This window comes from Cebus imitator, unplaced genomic scaffold (assembly GCF_001604975.1).
Source record: "Cebus imitator isolate Cc_AM_T3 unplaced genomic scaffold, Cebus_imitator-1.0 Scaffold44, whole genome shotgun sequence".
Classification (NCBI taxonomy): domain Eukaryota; kingdom Metazoa; phylum Chordata; class Mammalia; order Primates; family Cebidae; genus Cebus; species Cebus imitator.
The window spans coordinates 862115-880131 of NW_016107359.1; the positions used below are offsets into that span (position 1 = coordinate 862115).

At 36.6% G+C, this 18017-nt stretch overlaps 1 protein-coding gene across 3 annotated transcripts in view; it reads left to right on the plus strand.

The window, feature by feature from the left end:
• Nucleotides 1-18017, plus strand: part of NPAS3 (neuronal PAS domain protein 3) — an 853232-nt gene that overhangs the window by 408665 nt on the left and 426550 nt on the right. For 2 of the 3 annotated variants that reach the window (XM_037737870.1, XM_017526774.2), the window contains one exon: nt 3237-3319. In XM_037737870.1, coding sequence (XP_037593798.1) covers nt 3237-3319 — 83 coding nt within the window. The remainder of the gene's footprint in view (nt 1-3236; nt 3320-18017) is intronic. The other variant, XM_017526776.2, reaches the window with a different exon arrangement.

Sequence of the window (18017 nt, forward strand, 5' to 3'; positions counted from 1 at the left end):
TTAATTTTGTTAGTGTTCTTTAAATTTCAGGAAATAGTCTTTTGATTGAACAAACAAGCAAATGAAATATGTCAGTAGATCAGATGAAACAGTGGCCCATTCCACCATAATAATTGTACAGTATGTCTGGGCTACCAGATGGTTTTAGAAACTGTCAATTTCTAAAATATAGAAATCTGAGAGAGCTTCATAAACAATGTATTACTTTTCTGAGGATGACAGACCCTGTTAAGGAAATGCTCCTTTAGGTTTTTTTTTTTTTTTTTTTTTTTAAGATCATTAATGATACTCTATAAACATAATGAGATTAACATGGAGAAACAAAATACCTGTGTTTGCAGTATTCTTTAGTTGTCAGATTATTGTCTCAGTTCTCAAAATGCCAGATGCGATAGGATAAGCGCAAGATAAGAAGTACATATTTAACATCTATTCAGTTAGCATTAATGCTCCAGTTAAACCTGGGCTCCTACCAGGGGCATAATGGGCTCCTGTTTAACATATTTATGTTGGTTGTAAAATTAGGAACTGTCATTACAGCCCACATCACCTGCATAAGTGCAAAACATATAAATCAAGAGAAGTTCCAGTGCCGTAAAAATGCCATTGAATAGAATAGCATGAAACTACTTGCAAGATACTTGTATATTATGCTAGCATGTATGGGGGTGCATACTCAGATTTCTAGGGGGTTTGGAGAACAAAGAATAACTATACAGTTAGAACTCATGGAGTAGAGAAACAGAAGGAAAAGAAAGGCCATCAGTAGCCAGACTTGAATAAACCCCCACATACTCCACTAAAGACGATAACCTCTATGCTCCCAGAAGGCATTTGAGCAGCTTTACATTGTTACTGGAGCTTGCATCTTGGGACTCTTAAGTAAGTAAACTTATCTGTGATGTTTTAGGGTCCCTTATAATCTAGTGGCTATTACTCCCTTGGCCCCCTCGCAATCCAGCTCTTTGTAGAATGGTTTACGTTATCTAAAGTTAGTCTTTTATTTTTATTTTTTTATTTTTTTATTTTTGGTGAGGTGCAGTAGTTTATTTTGAACTTCGTAATAGGAGGCCCTGAAGTTGCCCCCCACACGCCACCAAATTATGAACTATTAATAAGGAGCTTTCTGAATCCTAATTACTGCCTCAAAAACAGAGTGGACACTTGAGAAGTTTCTCAGCTCCCCCCTTCTCCCTCGCAAAAGCCACCCACCCCCATAATCTCACACACACAAAAAAAAGGCTGCAGATTTTATTCATGTGGGATCATTCACACCAAGCTACCATAATGTGCAATTAACACTCTAGAAACTGAAAACAGTATTCAGCAAGACAGCTGCATTATCAAAAATGCCAAAGGAGTTTTGAAGGGAGTAATGTGCATGTTAGAATAGGAAATTAATCAGAAATGTGCACACCCACATACACACACAGTAGTATGGTCTTAAGTATATCTGAATATTTAAACTGTAAAAACTCTGTCTATATTTATAATAAAGATTAATCTCAGCAGAGTAAACTGATTTTTCTGTTTTAAGATTTTTAGTTGTGTGTTTTGCTTCTGAAGCAAATGAGGAGGCTGGAGTACAGATCTCTAAGATCCCTACCAGCTGGAATATTCTTTTGATAATAATCACTCTTCAATTATATTTTATAAATTTTCCCATTGAAAAAAATGCCTCTGTTATTTTTCTCTTGTCAGTAATAATGATACTTAACACACACACATTTTCACAGTGCCTTGCAGACATTGCAGACACAAACTAACAATTGCAGGGGCAAACTCCCTACTTTGCATAGCACAATAATCACAAGTGTGTTTATGTTATAATCGTTACTAAGCTATGGATTTAACTGACCAACTTAGTAACTGAAATGTGACAGAATTATCCCAGCAGCGTTTCACTCAGATTTTCTTGTTGACTAGCTGAAAGTGTTTCTAGAAGTTAGAAAGTAGGGGATTTTGATTTTATTTTCAATTAGTAGTACCTGGGCTTGAGAGAGTAGAGGTTTTCAATAAAATTTTCAAGAAAAGCAGGAAGATATGGGGAATTGTTAGAAATATAGAAAGCATCTGAATATTTTATTTCATAAATCAGTATAAAGCAAATGAATTTTTATGATGTCCTGACTTCTGATTTCTGTACATCACTTCCCTTTTTTGTCTGTAAATTTGTTTTGACCACGACGCATCCCTGGAGTCTCTCTGAATCTGCTGTGATTCAGGATGCTACTTGATTTGTGAATCGTTCATTGCTCAATCAAACTCATTAAATTAAAAGGAAGAAAAAGAAAAAATAGCCAGAAGAACAGATTTAAAACAAATTGGAACCCCACGTAAAAAAAAAAAATTAAAAAAAAATAAATAAAAAAAATCATAAAGAGATGATGCTCAATCCTGGATTCCACAGATATTATGCATTAAATCTACTTTTGTTAAGGATTATGAGGACTCCTTGTAGGGTAGTTACCTGCAGGCAAAAGCATGTGAAGCGTTCCTGGAAGAGAAGGATTGACTCTTAGTGAGAGAACAGGAGTGTCCAGGAGCTCCAGATAAGAAACAGTCACTGACCTCGTGAGGCACATGCTGGCCAAGGATCTGTCTGGGCTTCTTGTCAGTCCTATAGGAATAGTTACACATGAATATGCAGTAAACCTGAAGTCCAGCCATCTCAGGATGCTTAACACTAGTACAAATGATCAGTAATGAGAATGTCTTAACCCATATGTTGTGCTGATTAAATTGTGATGAAGTTATTACATTAGAAAATACAAAAAGTTTCCTGTTTGCTTTTTTCTAGCCTAGAACATAAAAGAAGATTAGTTTTCTGTGGAGTGGTGTTGGGGGGAGACAAGGCAGTATGCAGATGCTTAAAAAAATACCTTAATTTTAAGAAAAACAGTGTACTAATTTATTTTAAAGGAACCTGAGCGTTCGTATGTTTTTATTCCATTGTAGGGAAAACAATCCAGAAGGAAAATTTTTAAAGTGTGGATGTGGTTTTTTTGATGTTTCTAGAAGTCTATATTCTTCTAGGTTAAAAATTCAACCTAGGCTATGCTTATGCTTAGACAACTCAGAACTGAAATTAATACTGGGTGGTGGGTCAGATCTCATTGTTATACTAAATAGCCAGTGATGCCATTCAAAAGAAACTAAGCTGAAGGTATGAATCACAGCTCCAACTTAATTGTTCTGTTTTCTTTCTTTCTTTCTTTCTTTCTTTTTCTTTTAAGTTATAGGTGCACAGCGAAGGAGAAGCCCCAGTGCACTAGCCATTGAAGTATTTGAAGCACATTTGGGAAGTCACATTTTGCAGGTACCTTTAAAACAAAAAGAAGCTTGCTTATATTTTACTAAGAAAAAGCCCTATGTTTAGTCTTTTTTAAACTCAATTTTTTTTAAAATGTCAGTTATATATTTGACTGTTGTTATTTTATCTTGGAATTTCAACATTCTTATGAGTTTATTTTTTTCTTTTTAGAAAGCCATCCTTTGAGAGAATGTTAATGAGAAAGGGAGGGCAAGTATTATCTGTGCTGAAATAATTCAGATGATTTGCTCTATTTAGTTGGTGCACAATGTGTAGTAACTGGCTGTTCCCAGAGTGGTTGTGTGCGCGCTGTATTTGTAAGTGGATCTATGTGTGTCTCTTTGGAGCTATATATTGTTTTTGGAAGAGCAAAGTTTTGTTGTGACAGTTTTTTTGTGTCGCCAAATTTCATTTTTGCTTGAGTTTGTATCTGTGACTGCTTCAAATCTTAATGTTTGCCTCCCCAAATCAGAAAATTTATCAGGGTAAAATATAGTATATTTAAAAATACTAGTAAAAGGAGACAGATAATTGATTTTGCCAACAAACTTCATGGCAAATAAATGTTAAAGGTCACTAGGATGAAAATGTTGTTACTTAGCCCTAGAGAAAATTCATTGCAAACTCCACATCTCACTTATTCAAAACTTTTTTTTCCTAAGACTTTGCCATCGATTCAACACATCTGTCTTCAACCGTGGATAATTGTGCCACATTGGTCCTGCTCCCAGGACAGATGTTGTCATGGCCATTTTTTTAAAATCTGTGGAAGATACACCTTTTTACATAGAATTGAAGAAGCAGATAAGTTTGGAATATTTAGACTGCTTACTGTATTTGGAAAAAGTAGCTATGTTTTTCTGAGATAAACTTTGGAGTAAAATAACAGTATACTCCAGATTCCTGTTCATTCAGAGTTTATAAAGATGGCCTTTATGGAACTTTCCTTTTCTAGGTTGTCAAAAGTAATATTAAATCTACCATATTAGTCCCTTAAGTATGTGCATTAGGAAACTATTATGAGATTCTGTGTAAAAAAGAAAATCACTCATAGTCAAATCCTGGTGGTTCTCCAAAGCAGTGTCTTTACTGGCAGTTTCAGAATCACCTAACACTTGTTCATAGGATGCATTCTTGGGCCTCAACCTAGACCTACTAAATGAGAGTTTATAGGGTAAAGTCCAGGAATTTGTATTTTTTAACAATCTTCTGAGATAATGTGGATGTTCCGTCAGGTCTGAGATAGCACATTTCACATTTGCAAGTTTAAAGCCCTGAGAAGTCTTAGTTACTTTACATTTTTGTGTACTCTTATTTCTCATTTTCCCATTAATATCTGTTAATATCTCATATAACTGATGTTTCTTAAAATACATCTTGGGAGTTGTTATTCTATTGTGTACATAAAATTTTGAATTACCTTTGCTGTAACCTAGGATTAGTTTCAAGGATACAGAAGGGATCATATTTCTTTCTAGACCTTCAAATTTTTATTTCCTTTTTTCCTATATATACTGTGTTCAGAATCTTTATTATAGGTTTTGTATGGGCCATGACATATAAATTGTTAGACTCTGATGTGATTCAGGGCTCTTTCTGTTTCTATTCTGAAGCAGTCAGAAATTGTTACCTAAGGCTTAGCCAATGAAAGAAATGATTCAAAGACTAGTCCTAGACTATTATCTTCTTAATTCTTTCTGGAAATCATGACTCCAAAGGCCTATGAGGAAGGTGTCTTAGTAATTGCAAGAATTTAAAACTGACACAAACTTAGGAGTTTGAATCAAGCACAAACTCAGTATAAAAGTATAATGTAAAATGGCTCTCCCAAATGCCAAATCAATGTTATACTTTATTGAGAGAATACAGCATCTTGAATGGGGCTGCAAGCTCATTCCCATTTTGTGTGGGTCACATTCAGACACAATACAATGGTGGCATCAGCCGTCACACCAACCTAGGCAGCCGGATGCCATTTGGAGTAGAATAACCAGACTGTGAATAAACTAGAAATCATATTACCTGAAGAATGGCAAAAAGCCTGAGAAAGTTTAGTCTGGAAAACATGACTTAAAAGGGGTATCACTGCCCTCTCTATTTATTTGAAGGTCTCATTTAAAAAAAAAAATAGGATTAGATATATTCTGTATGGTTTCAGAGTATGGGGAAAAAAGATAAATGGATGAAAATTTTAAATGTTTAAATTATGTCCATACAGGAAAACTCCTAAATAGGGCTGGCTACATTAGGAATATGTTTGAAGCTGTAGGCTTTGAGGAGAAATATAGACAGCTTGGTAAAGATGCTTTCAAGAAAGGCATCTGAGCATGGCTGCACTGTGTAATCTTACAATTGCCACAGAAACTAGAACTTTTTGTGTGATTTGGCTTTAGCACTGGTGGTTATGGAGTGGAAGAACTACTATACAATACCCTAAATTAAGTACTCAAATTGTAGGCAAGAAGGGATTGGGAAGTAGTAGTAACAAGAGGAGCCTCCCTTAAGCTATCTTATTAGGTGTTTTGCCTAACAAGCAGGGAAACCTTTGAACCCATATGCCCATGTCTGCACCATGTTCAACAATGTCTCAATGTTCAGTAAGGATGAGATGGCTTCTACATTTTGTTTCAGAAGGATCCATGGTAAATCGGGTTGATTCCTAAAGGCTGGAATGAATTCTTTCTTCTCTTTCCTCCTTCTTACTCTTTCTTCACTTGCAAATAGTTAATAAAAACCTGTGTGGTTAACAAAGTGTAGCCATGATCTTAACCTGACAATTTATAGTCATTTAACACTCCCCTTAGCCCCCACAAGTTTCAAATACTTTGAAAGAACACAGAAGTCACTGTATGTGGCTGCTGTCTCTAAATAGCTTACAGTCATTCAGGGAAAGAGGAACCAGGAGGTTGTGTAAAGTGAGAAACATCACACAGGTCAAGTACTATGGGACCACAAAAGAACAAGGCTCTGAATTTACCATACAGCACCAAAGAAGACTTTTCTAAGTTGTTGATGGATGAATAGGAGTTTATTAGGCAAAGAAAATGGAAGAATATTCCAACCAAAGGGTACATCAAACACAAAAGCATGTAAACAAGTAATGATAAATCTTACTTGGGAACCATTTAGATGTTTGATATAATGGCTGCTTCACGTTTGCAGTGGGGACATAAGAGATGAAGGTAGAGAGATTATAGGAGCCATATTACCAGGAGGTGTGGACTTGATTCTCCATGAAGAGTCCATGGAGATGGCTTTTATGCAGGAGTGACAAGACAATGATTTGGTTTATTTCTGGAGTTATTATCAAAATACAATGTCCATGAAGTCTGAGTTATAAGATACTGATATAAAGCGACCATTTAGGAAATTTTTTAACAGAGTTCAGGAAAATGAAGATCTTCTCCAAGATAGAGCTCTGTAAATGGAGAGGCAGCTATGGAATTGAGATAGAATCATTAGCACATGGTCAATAATTAGAAGTGAAAGCCTAGAGAGTGACAGGATTTAGTTATCACCACAAGTTTTCTAGTTTGGCTACTAGCTGTCTGATTTTACTACCTGAGAGAAGTCGAAAGGGGTGGTATCTTAAACAGCCAAGTTGATGTGAGGTAAGCACTTAGCAACGTCGGTCCTATTTCTGCAGAGAATCCTCAGGCTAGGTCTGGAATTACTGATCAGTGGTGTATAGATACATCATAAGTTCAAATTAAGAATGGGTTACAGACCTATGGAAATCATGTGGAGCAAAGAGAGGGTTAAGGAGAGCTCTCCTAGGGTATGTCATCATTTAAGAGGCGAGTAAACATGAGAAATGAATGGACAGAAAGAAAAAGCAAGTCACAGGATTTGATATTGTTAAAGGAAGGAATATTAATAATGTCAAGGTAGCAGAGAATAAATCCTCAGTAGGGCAAATACTGAAGAGATGTTACAGGTTTTGTTGATTAAAAGTTGCCATAGGATTAAGTGTAGAAGACAGACTTAAAAAGTGATAGGAGGTAAAGGAGAAGAATCTGAGTGTTCGTGGTAAAGGAAGGGTGGGAAATGAGAAGTTAGCATCAAGAGAAATTTGTGTTTTTCATACAGTGAGAGTATGTTTATATGTCTGAGATTTATGGGGTCAAGCATTTTGTGCATATTGGAAAAGAGATGAAAAATTAACTCTGTTGGCCAATTATATGCTCTTTAGCAATCTCCTTTTAAAAATCAATACCTTATGGTCATAGCTGTGTTAAGAAAGGATTGGTTTTCATTATCACGAATGGCTAAATGCCATTCCACACTATGGATGTATCATAAGTCATTAAACCATTTTCCTGCTATTGAGTATTTTGATTACATCTAAAAATTTGCATCTCTAATGGAAATACCAATGTGTGTGTGTATGTGTGTAAATGCAAAGAGAAGATAAAATATTGAAAACAGAATTTTCTAAAAAAAAAGCCTAGTCTGGATGGATTTCAGCTTAAATATAGTGAATTTTTACTATGTACTGAGTTTCAGGTACTATGCTAAGTTCTCTTCTTATATAATCATCGAGTACACACAATATAGATCTATGAGATAGATGCTGTGATTATGTACATCTTAAAAATTGAGCAAACTAAGATTTTAAATACTTGAGTAACTCAAGCACACATTTTAGGTAACAGAGTTGAATTTGAACCCAGGATGGTAACACTCGGGTTATAATACTTTCCAAGAAACGATAAGGGCATTTTAAAAGACAGTGGTAATAAGAGGAAAGAATTAAGACATTTATAGTTGGAGTAAACAGACTTCAGTAGCTAACTGAATTTGGAAACTAAAGTAGAGGTCAGTTTCAAATACCAGTGTGGAGTTCAGAAAATGCCTGTGGCTTCACTGCATCAGGTACCAAGCTTCCCTGCTACTTGTGCCCCAGTGATGTTTCATTGAGGTGCATACTAGGTGCCCCTTGGTGTAGAAGATTTGAGAGTAAGGGGTAAGATGGACTTCTTAATTTTTGGTGTACCCATTCTCTGAATATTTATGTAATGTGTCTCTGCTCTGCATATCTAGCCATATATTCTCATAGGAAAAAGAAAGTTTGGTGGGAGCTCTTAAAATTTGACTACTTTTCCACTGAAAGGGAGAAAAAAATAAACTTAACGGTGATTCTATCAATGTAAAGTCATTTATTGCAAAGTCAATTTTCAATATCAGTGTATGCAGGCAGGGCCAAGGCAAAGGCTGTGTATTATGAAACTCTGGGGCCTCCATTCACAAAGCAGTCTCACCTCTGACTGTGATCAACATTATAGTCTCGGTGAACCTATAGCTATTTCAGGAGTGAACTTAGGACAGCAGCATCTTCTCCAGGAGAGTTGAGGGTTCAAGGGATATCAGCTTTGCAACAACAGGGCTGTGAATCAAGGCCCTACTGGGCCTGAATCAAGGCATTATATAGTTCACTAAATTCTTCTTTGATTTTTATAAATTAGATGAAGAATGGGAAGTCAAGGGGTAAAGGCTGGAATTTGTGCATTTTGTGGCAGGTTCAGTAAAAATCCAAGAACTTGAGGAGATTATTGTGTAGGATCTTTCCTGGAAAGTATGTGTGATTAAGCACAAATGTGGTTCCTGCTTGAGAAGTTCTCTGAGGGCATTACATTGTTCCCACTTCGCGACTTTTTTAATGTGAAAAAGTATGCCTGGTATTTATTTTTACTTTTCCAATATAAGGACCAGATAGAATATTTGTATTTTATCTTTTTGAAGTTTAACAAACAGAAAATGGTAGCAAATACTATCTTCATAAGTCATAAAGTTAACTGCTGGACTGACTTTTCCTTGGGTGCCAGATTTATGAATGGAATGCTTTACTTATTTGTATACCTTCAGCAGAAAGTTTTAAGTTTTTTTCATTCCATAAATAATGCTTTTGTAATTGTCACATACAATTACGCTATAGACAATGCAATATTGTTTTTGCAAACTCCGTAATAATAATGCTGCTTTACTCACCTCACAGGTGTTAAACAGGTTGAACCAAGTACATGGACATTTTTAAGGTTTATGTTTGTATTCATTGTCAGCATATTATTTTTAACTATATATATATATATATATATATATAATTACTTTGTAAAATACATGTCATTACTAAGAACTATCATGTATTTACAAAATAATTGAAAGATAGCCTTTATTCGTGACTTGTTTTGGATTATAAAAGTAAGTTTTGTAAGTTGGATAAATATAATGAGTACCAACGTGTTTGTACATAACTAACAGAGAAATGCATTATTATTTAAACTAAGTATTGAGAGAATGAAAACAGTGTTCTGTAAGAAATGCCCTAAGGTAATAGTGGAAATATGGAATCCATATGTCAGTTTCATGCTTGACCATATTAGGTAAACACTCATATCTATGTCATTGACCTCACATTATTTTTGGCCATAAAGGAATTTTTGTATTGCTTTTAGAACATTCAAACCCCAACCTGAAAAAGAATTCCATGGGCATAACTCTCTGAGGGGACTGAGAAAGAAACTCCAAGAACATTCGAAGATTATGACCCCTGAGGTTCTCTGACTGGGGGTGGATCAGAAAAGGTTAGGTAGGATGGTTGCTTGATTGCCTGGTCTTCCTCAACATAAGTGGGGGAATGATTGTTTTTTGCAAGAATCGTTTATTAGTAAAATAACCCTGTGTACAGGTCACAAATACGGCCTGTGGTAATGACTTTAGCAGAACAGTTTCCTTAAAGTATATATTTTCTAAAAATGATGGAGAAGAGGGGAGCTCAAATGTAGTGATTTTCTATTTGTTAGTCAAAGTAATAGAAGATTCGTGTGGATGAGATGGATAATATTATCAACCTCAGTGAGCTGTCAGATTTCGTTTGTGTAGTTTTTTCATTCCCTGAACACCTTTAACCATGGAATACAGGGTACAGTTATGCCTCAAATAAAAGAAGAATCTGTGTTTTACAGAGGCTGTTAAGGATCAAATTTAGAAGAAAATCAGGTCAAGATTTACTTTGAAATTTCTACGTTTCTCCTGTTAATCATACTTTGAAGATTGGTAAAGGGCATATCCTAGAATCATGATTAGTTGGTCCATATAGTCTTCTGGTCCTGCAGAGTTACTGTTAGACAAATGAGAGCATACAGGTTCTATACCAGAAGTTTTTAAAAAAAAAAAAGTCAGGTTGATGTAATAAAGAAAACAAAGTGAATAGTATCTTATTTATATATTTGTTACTGTTTTAGTATGTCTAGCTACAGTGCCTCTGGTCTCTAAGACTCAGCCAATTGTAGAAGACTAAGTAGAAGGTTCTGCTGGGGAAAATATACTGGATTTATAGGCAAAAGGAGCTCTTTATAACAGTGTTGGGGTAGGGGTAGAGAATGCCAAATCTGCAGATAGACATCTTCTTTAATCTCATATTCCAGAAAAAAATGAAAGATTGACTAGTACAGTTCAAACATCTGGGAAAAAAAAAAGTGAAAATACCTAAAACAGCTCCAAAGCTAACAAAGATACAAATTATCATTTATTAAGATGCTGCCTAACCAAGTCAACAGTCGTTTCCATTCGATGGTAGTGTTTTCAAAGGACTTCTGTGAAAGACTGGTATCTTCAAGTCTGTTTTCTACTTTATTGATGACTTAAAATTTCACCCTTATTTTATTGAAATGTGTAAATATACATGAAATGATCATCTCTAGGAAGTTACATCTTCTTATTCCTGATGGCTCTTTTTGCTAAAGTGGTATCCTGCTGGACATCAGTGCTAAAGTGAAATAAAATGATTTCAAATAATAGGAGCATTTTGAATTAATTCCTTTAGCTGTGATAGAGGAAGGGGAGAAAGTTGAGTGACCCTGTAGTGTCTCTATGATCCAGAATGGTAAGAAAATGTAAAACTAAATATAGAAAAAGAGAAAGTTAGTGAATATATTTGCATATGCAAATTAGCTTAATTGATACTGCTTGCCTCTACAGGGATTTTTCATTACAAACTGGAGTGCTACATTGTTCAGCTCATATTGAGTAATTTAGTAACTAATGAGACCAGTTTGCACTAATTTGCATATGATAAATGAGCTTAATTGCAGTAAATAACTTGGAGGCATAATTACTTAATTTTCCTGTGTTGCACGGCTTTTAAGTTCACGTATGAACAACTCAAGATAATTTTGCATATTTAAATTAGTTGCTTTTAAATTTTCTTGAACAAAAAAAAGGAACACACCTTATCAATTGAGCTATAAAACAATCAAAAGTAGGGATTGCAGTATTTTTATTTAAAAAGAAAGAATGGAAAAGAAAACTAGAAGTTTCTTAAGTCTGTTGTTCACACCTCCTGTGTCCTCACCTCAAGTAAGATATCAGCATTGACATTTAGGAATATGTTTTTAAAGTTGAATATTAATTCACAGTTTCTATTAGTAAATTGCCTGAGTTTAAACTAAAAGACGTGTATGAATGAATCATAAGTTTTGGAATAGGGTTTATAAAAGAGATGTGACATGTCTATTATCTAATTTAGCAAACGAATATCAGTGTAATCAGTTGGGTCTACCGGCAATGTGCATTTCATCTAAGTTACTGGTCTTTAATGAAGTAAACATCATTCTGACCCTGGTGTTCATTTCCTGTCTAGATTAATGTTTCATACGGAATTGGTTTCACTGGAGAATCTTACTGTGGTTTGCCAAGAATTATCTCATTGGTCTTCAAATTATCTCAAGAATGCATGTTTTATCAAAATCTCCACTCTCAAAATGGACACATTGGAGCACAAAGAGGTTGATTGGAAGCCATTATTTTCCTATACTGTGCTGCCCTAGGATGCTAATCCTAAAGGGAAAAAGTATGACTTCTTATTCAAAATTAACTCATTAGACCATATAAAAATCATATTCCTGATCCTAAGAAAATATTGTATAGTTGTGAAAAAAAAGTTTAAAACTTGTTTAAACAATTATTGCTGCTTTAGCTCATTCTATATAAAAACGAATGGGCATGTTAGAGCTATTTCTTTGTCACAGTCTGAAAACCTAGCTTGTCAAACTTTTCTCTGAAAAGCTAAAAATTCTACTAAATTCATTATACGCTTTTTTTTTTTCCAGAGGTGAGCCAGAACAAGTACTAATACGGGTATATTCAAAGTGTAAAATTTGAGTCCTTCATTTAATAGGTTCTTAAGAAATACCTGGTGAATAAAAGAATACAAAGAAATCCTACCAGGCAAGATGACAGTTAACCTCATAACCAGGGCCTTATCTTAGCTCTGTGTTAGAAGCTCAGTTTGTATCCACATCTCCAGACATGGGAGAGTATATGGCAGATTCATTAAGTGCATGGATTTTGGCATTCAGTCAACTTGAGTTTATCTCCCAACTTGCTCGTTTATTAACTGTGTGCACCTACAGTGGTCTCTTGCCCCTGCTAAGCCTTAGTTTTTTAATCTTTAAAACGGAGAAAATAGTAGTGGAAGTTACCCTGGCAGGCCTATTGTAAGGGTTGAACAAGATAGCGTAGTTCAAAGTGCTTGGCACAGAACGTGACATGGAGAATGCATTCGAGACACATCTGCTAGTATTTCTGTCTGTGTCTTGGGTGGTCCGGAATAATGTGCAGGTTTTGAAGAAAAATTCTGATGTTTATCAGAAGCATTGTTAATGCAGGAACATAAGAACATTATCAATAAAATTCTCTAAGGTTCAGGCCGAGTATGGTGGCTCACGCCTGTAATCCCAGCACTTTGGTAGGCAGAGATGGGCAGATCACGAGGTCAAGAGATGGAGACTATCCTGACCATCATGGTGAAATGCCATCTCTACTAAAAATACAAAAAAATTAACTGGGCATGGTGGCATGCACCTGTAGTCCCAGCTACTTGGGTTGATGGGGCAGGAGAATCGCTTCAACCTGGGAGGTGGAGGTTGCAGTGAGCTGAGATGGCACCACTGTACTCTAGCCTGGGTGACAGAGCAAGACTCCATCTAAAAAAAAAAAAAAAGAAAAACAAATTCTCTTAGGTTCAAGGCAGGACAAATATTTTTTATTGAACATGACATAAATTGCTTACATTAATGTACCTATTTGATAGTTCAGGTTTAGTTCAGAGTAAAAAATTGGGTGGTAACAGTGTATTTTCACCATGAGATGAAAATCCTTCTCTTAAAAACCAAAGACATTGTCATAATACTCTCATTGGCAACTTAGAAGAAACTGAGAAAGAGAGTTTTTATAACGGGACCCCAGAATCAAAGTCTCCTTTGGACTAAAGTGTAACATGCCACTACTCTCCTTATCATACTACATGACCTCAACTTGCTCAGAAAAAAATGGGAATAAACACCCAATCAGAAATACAGAAGAGCTAGAAGGTAGAACCAGCCATCAACCATTGCTATGAATTATGCCAGCGAAACAGTTTAATGCAGACATGCTTCACCTTGTGCGTATTGCACAAAATCCATCATCTGCCAGGCTAAAAAGTACACCCTTCTATATCAGGATCAGAGGGGAGAACTTCTCAGAAGGATGTTCGTAGGCATGTCTCTGTGTGGCAGATACATATCGCTGGGGTTTTTTATTTACCTTGCTAGCTTTAATTTGCAGAATAAACTCATGTCATCATTCACTGAGAAAAAGTGAGAGGTGTGAGGAGAGGAAGCAGTTTGAGGTAACTCACTTTGGAGGAAAGCCATTGTATTTGGCCGCTTGACTGAAGCTAGTGCAATAGTAAATGGGGACTTTATAGTTGGAAAATGAATTGCCTCAAGTGGCCAGGATCTAGAAAAGTGAAACAGTGCTCTGGAAATACTAAGCTTCAGTTCAGTAAATATTTACTCAGTGCCTGATTTGCATCAGGGACTGCAGAAAATACTGAGATACAGACAATGAGTGACGGTTTTGCCTCAGAAGAGCCATAAGAAAACAGACCAACATGGTTCCATGTAACATGAACTAGTGGCTTTTGGATCACTTATTGCTGCATTTGAATCTCTGCACTTGGTTATGGGACTTGGGCAATTCATTGAACTATCTAAGCCTCAGTTTTCTTAACGCCAAATAGAGATGGAAGCAATTCTTACCTTACACATTGGTGTTAGAATTAGATGATATACTACACATAGGTGTCTGGTTTAGATGAGATACTATTCACAGTATTAGCTGAGATACTACACAGACGCTCAGTGAGCACTCAAGAAAAGTTGCCTGTCATAGATGTTGAACCCTAGAAGCAACAGGAGGGAATCAGATCATCCAGCGTGGAGCAAGTCACCTCCTGTGATCATACACGCACAGTTTACCTCCTTCACTAATCACGCCCACACACATATTTCTCCTTTTAAGTTTTGTGTTCCCTGAGGTCAGGAGTTCGAGACCAGCCTGACCAACATGGCAAAACCCCATCTCTACTAAAAATACAAAAATTAGCCGGATGTGGTGGTGCACACCTGTAATCCCAGCTACTTGGGAGGCTGAGGTAGAAGAATCACTTGAACCCAGGAGGCAAAGATTGCAGTGAGCTAAGATCACACCACTACTTTCCAGCCTGGGAGACAGAGTGAAACACCACTTCAAAAAGAAAAGAAGAGGTTGGCATTTATGTGGAACTCCCTGTGGGAATAGTTGGAGTGTCCTCACTTCACAATGACTCATGCATTCTCTTAGCAAGGTCACAAACGGAGGAGGAAAAAAACCCAGTGATTTCACTATGACCAGGCAGAATTTGTTTGGGGCATGCTGATATAAAGATTGCGTGCAAGGTATGGGAACGTATCTGCAATTCTTTCTCAGGCACTAAGAATGGCCAAATTATCTGGCTATTAATGTGGAACAGAAAGACAATTATACTACACGTTGAGCATCTCTAATCTGAAAATCCAAAATCCGAAATGCTCCAAAAGCTGAATCTTTTTGAGCACTGACATGAACACAAGTGGAAAATTTCACACTTGACCTCATGTAACCATGTAATGGGACATGGTCAAAATAAAGTCAAAACCTTGTGTGTACACAATTATTAAAAACTGTATAAAATTATCCTTAGGCTGTAAGTATAAGGCATATGTGAGACATAAATGAATTTTGTGTTTAGACTTGGGTCTCATCTCCAAATTGTATAATTACGTATATGCAAATATTTCTGTCACTTGTGGTCCCAAGCTTTTTTTTTCTGAGTTGCTGTTTTACCAAGCTTTTTGGATAAGGGATATGTAGCCTGTATCAGTTTTCAAAGTTGACAGAAAATCATAAGGTTATATGTCAAATATGAATACTAATAACTTTCTGATTGTGTTGGTATTTATACTTCTGTGGTGATGTGTAGATATATACAAATCTGTGCCAGATTACTGTGTTCTTCTTGGCTTTAAAGCCCTTGGTAGTAGTAGGCAGCATATTGTTGTTACCAGCCTCAGCTAGTAACGACATGGAATAGGGTGACAGCAGCTGACTATCATTTATCTTGGACCCAAAACACGGTATGGCCCGGGTTCCTTTCCCATCTCAGTCTCTAGAACTTTGCAAACCTTAAGGCTCATCTGGGCTTGAGGAAAGATTGTGAATGGGTGGGTGGGTGATAATGTGCATCGTTTCTGAAACTAAGCTGACTGCAGATACTGGTGAGCTGAGCATCCTGGACCAGTAGTCGTCTGCAGAACACAGTGGAGGAAAGTGGCTTAGAAGAATCAAATCAAAATTATTTTGAGATATTAAGATCTAAATACAATAAGAGCCAAATTAAACACATAATTCAATAATTATACTATAATGTCACATCTGTATTTCTCTAGCTTTTTAAAGACAGAAATATGATTACAGAAGAATTCTAAGTAGTTCTCCCTCGTATACGTGTCTGTGTGTGTGTGTGTGTGTGTAGTCATATACCTCTTTAAACTACACAAAGTGGAGAAAAAAGAAAACGTTGAAAAGAAAGTACAGACAAGCAAAGAGACGAAAATAAAAACTAGGTATCTGGGCCAGGCGCAGTGGCTCAAGCCTGTAATCCCAGCACTTTGGGAGGCCGAGGCGGGCCGATCGTGAGGTCAAGAGATCGAGACCATCCTGGCCAACATGGTGAAACCCCGTCTCTACTAAAAATACAAAAATTAGCAGCGCTTGGTGGCGTGCGCCTGTAGTCACAGCTACTCAGGAGGCTGAGGCAGAAGAATTGCTTGAACCCGGGAGGCGAGGTTGCAGTGAGCCAAAATTGTGCCACTGCACTCCAGCCTGGTGCCTGGTGACAGAGCGAGACTCTGTCTCAAAAAATTAGGTATCTGACTTTTTGTAAATCAACCAAAAATTGTGACTCTTGTCTCTTGAAAACAGTGGTGGAAGGAATGGCTTATTTTAAGAGGGGTCTTCCAGTGTACCTCATAGCTGATACATGTTTATGAATGATTTTCTTCTTCTGAGCCTGACCTGGGTAATACTGTACTCATTAAAGAACATAGAAAATCAAGACCTGCGGGCACCAAGCAGTAAGAAAGGCACTGTAGGGATCCTGCTTGGAGGAGGAGGGGTGCAGGGTACACAACTCACTGCTGGGTTCCATCCTCTCTGAACTGTAGGCATGCACCTGTGGGCAGACCTAGGAGCTGGGTCAGATGCCCTGGTCACCCAATCTCCAGCTGTTTTTTAATAGTGTTGGCTAGCTCATTGAGAATATCACTTCTCAGACACTTGCCATTCAGGATCTGATGATTTATGATTGCAAGGTAAGTAATCCATGGGACAGCGTCATTTTGTGACAGTGCGGGAGAACCCTGTTTAAGAAAAGAAAATATCATGCCATTTTGCTTTACGTCTGTTGGGAAAAATAAACATTTGGGAGAATTAGCGAAATTATTCCAAAATTTGTTGTTCTGGATGAATAAAATGTGTAACTAATGGTTGGATTGCCCTCAAAGAGGAGCCTAGTTAATTCCCATGAGGCTAGATAACTGCTGCAGGAATTGTCAGGTCAGAGCAGTTCTTTCCCTCATTTCTAAAGATATAAAAAATGCAGGTGACCCTTTAGGCCACCATAAAAAATGCCCTCTGAAGTAATCCACTCTTTTACTTCATTTTAGCTTGATAGAATGTTTCAGTAAATTTCATCTGGTATAGAGATTAGACCAAGGGTAGAATTGACCTAAAGAAACAGAAAATTCTTTTTTTTTTTTTTTTTTGTAAGTGGGAAGTCTGCAAGTTCTACATAAATACAAAGGCAAATGATAATATCAATGACTATTTTAATTGCATCTTTAATCCATAAGGATAGTTCAATGACATCTTAAATTATACTTTTAGAATTGTAGTCACATAGGAGATAAAACTCAGTAACTATTTAATAATGCACAGTAAGATCAACTGTATCCTCTCTTGAGATCACATTTAGGTGGACTGAATGTAAAAGCCCAATCCAGAATGTAGACAGCATTTAATCTTCCGGAAGATATTGTTAGGTCTTTCTAAATATAAAACACCCAGGCCTGGACTTTCAGTTGGTACCTGTTATCTCTGCTCAATGATTAGTTTCACTGGATTCACAGCTAAGCCGTATTATTTTTTAACTAGGAATTGGATTGCCGTAGCTCAAACTGTTCTCAGTACTGGAAGGTTACGAATCAGTTTGGGGAATTTATCTGACTGTTTGATAACTAATTGCTATCATTTAACCTGGCTTTACCTGGAGACTACAATATAGTTAGGTTGGTTTTGGTGGGGG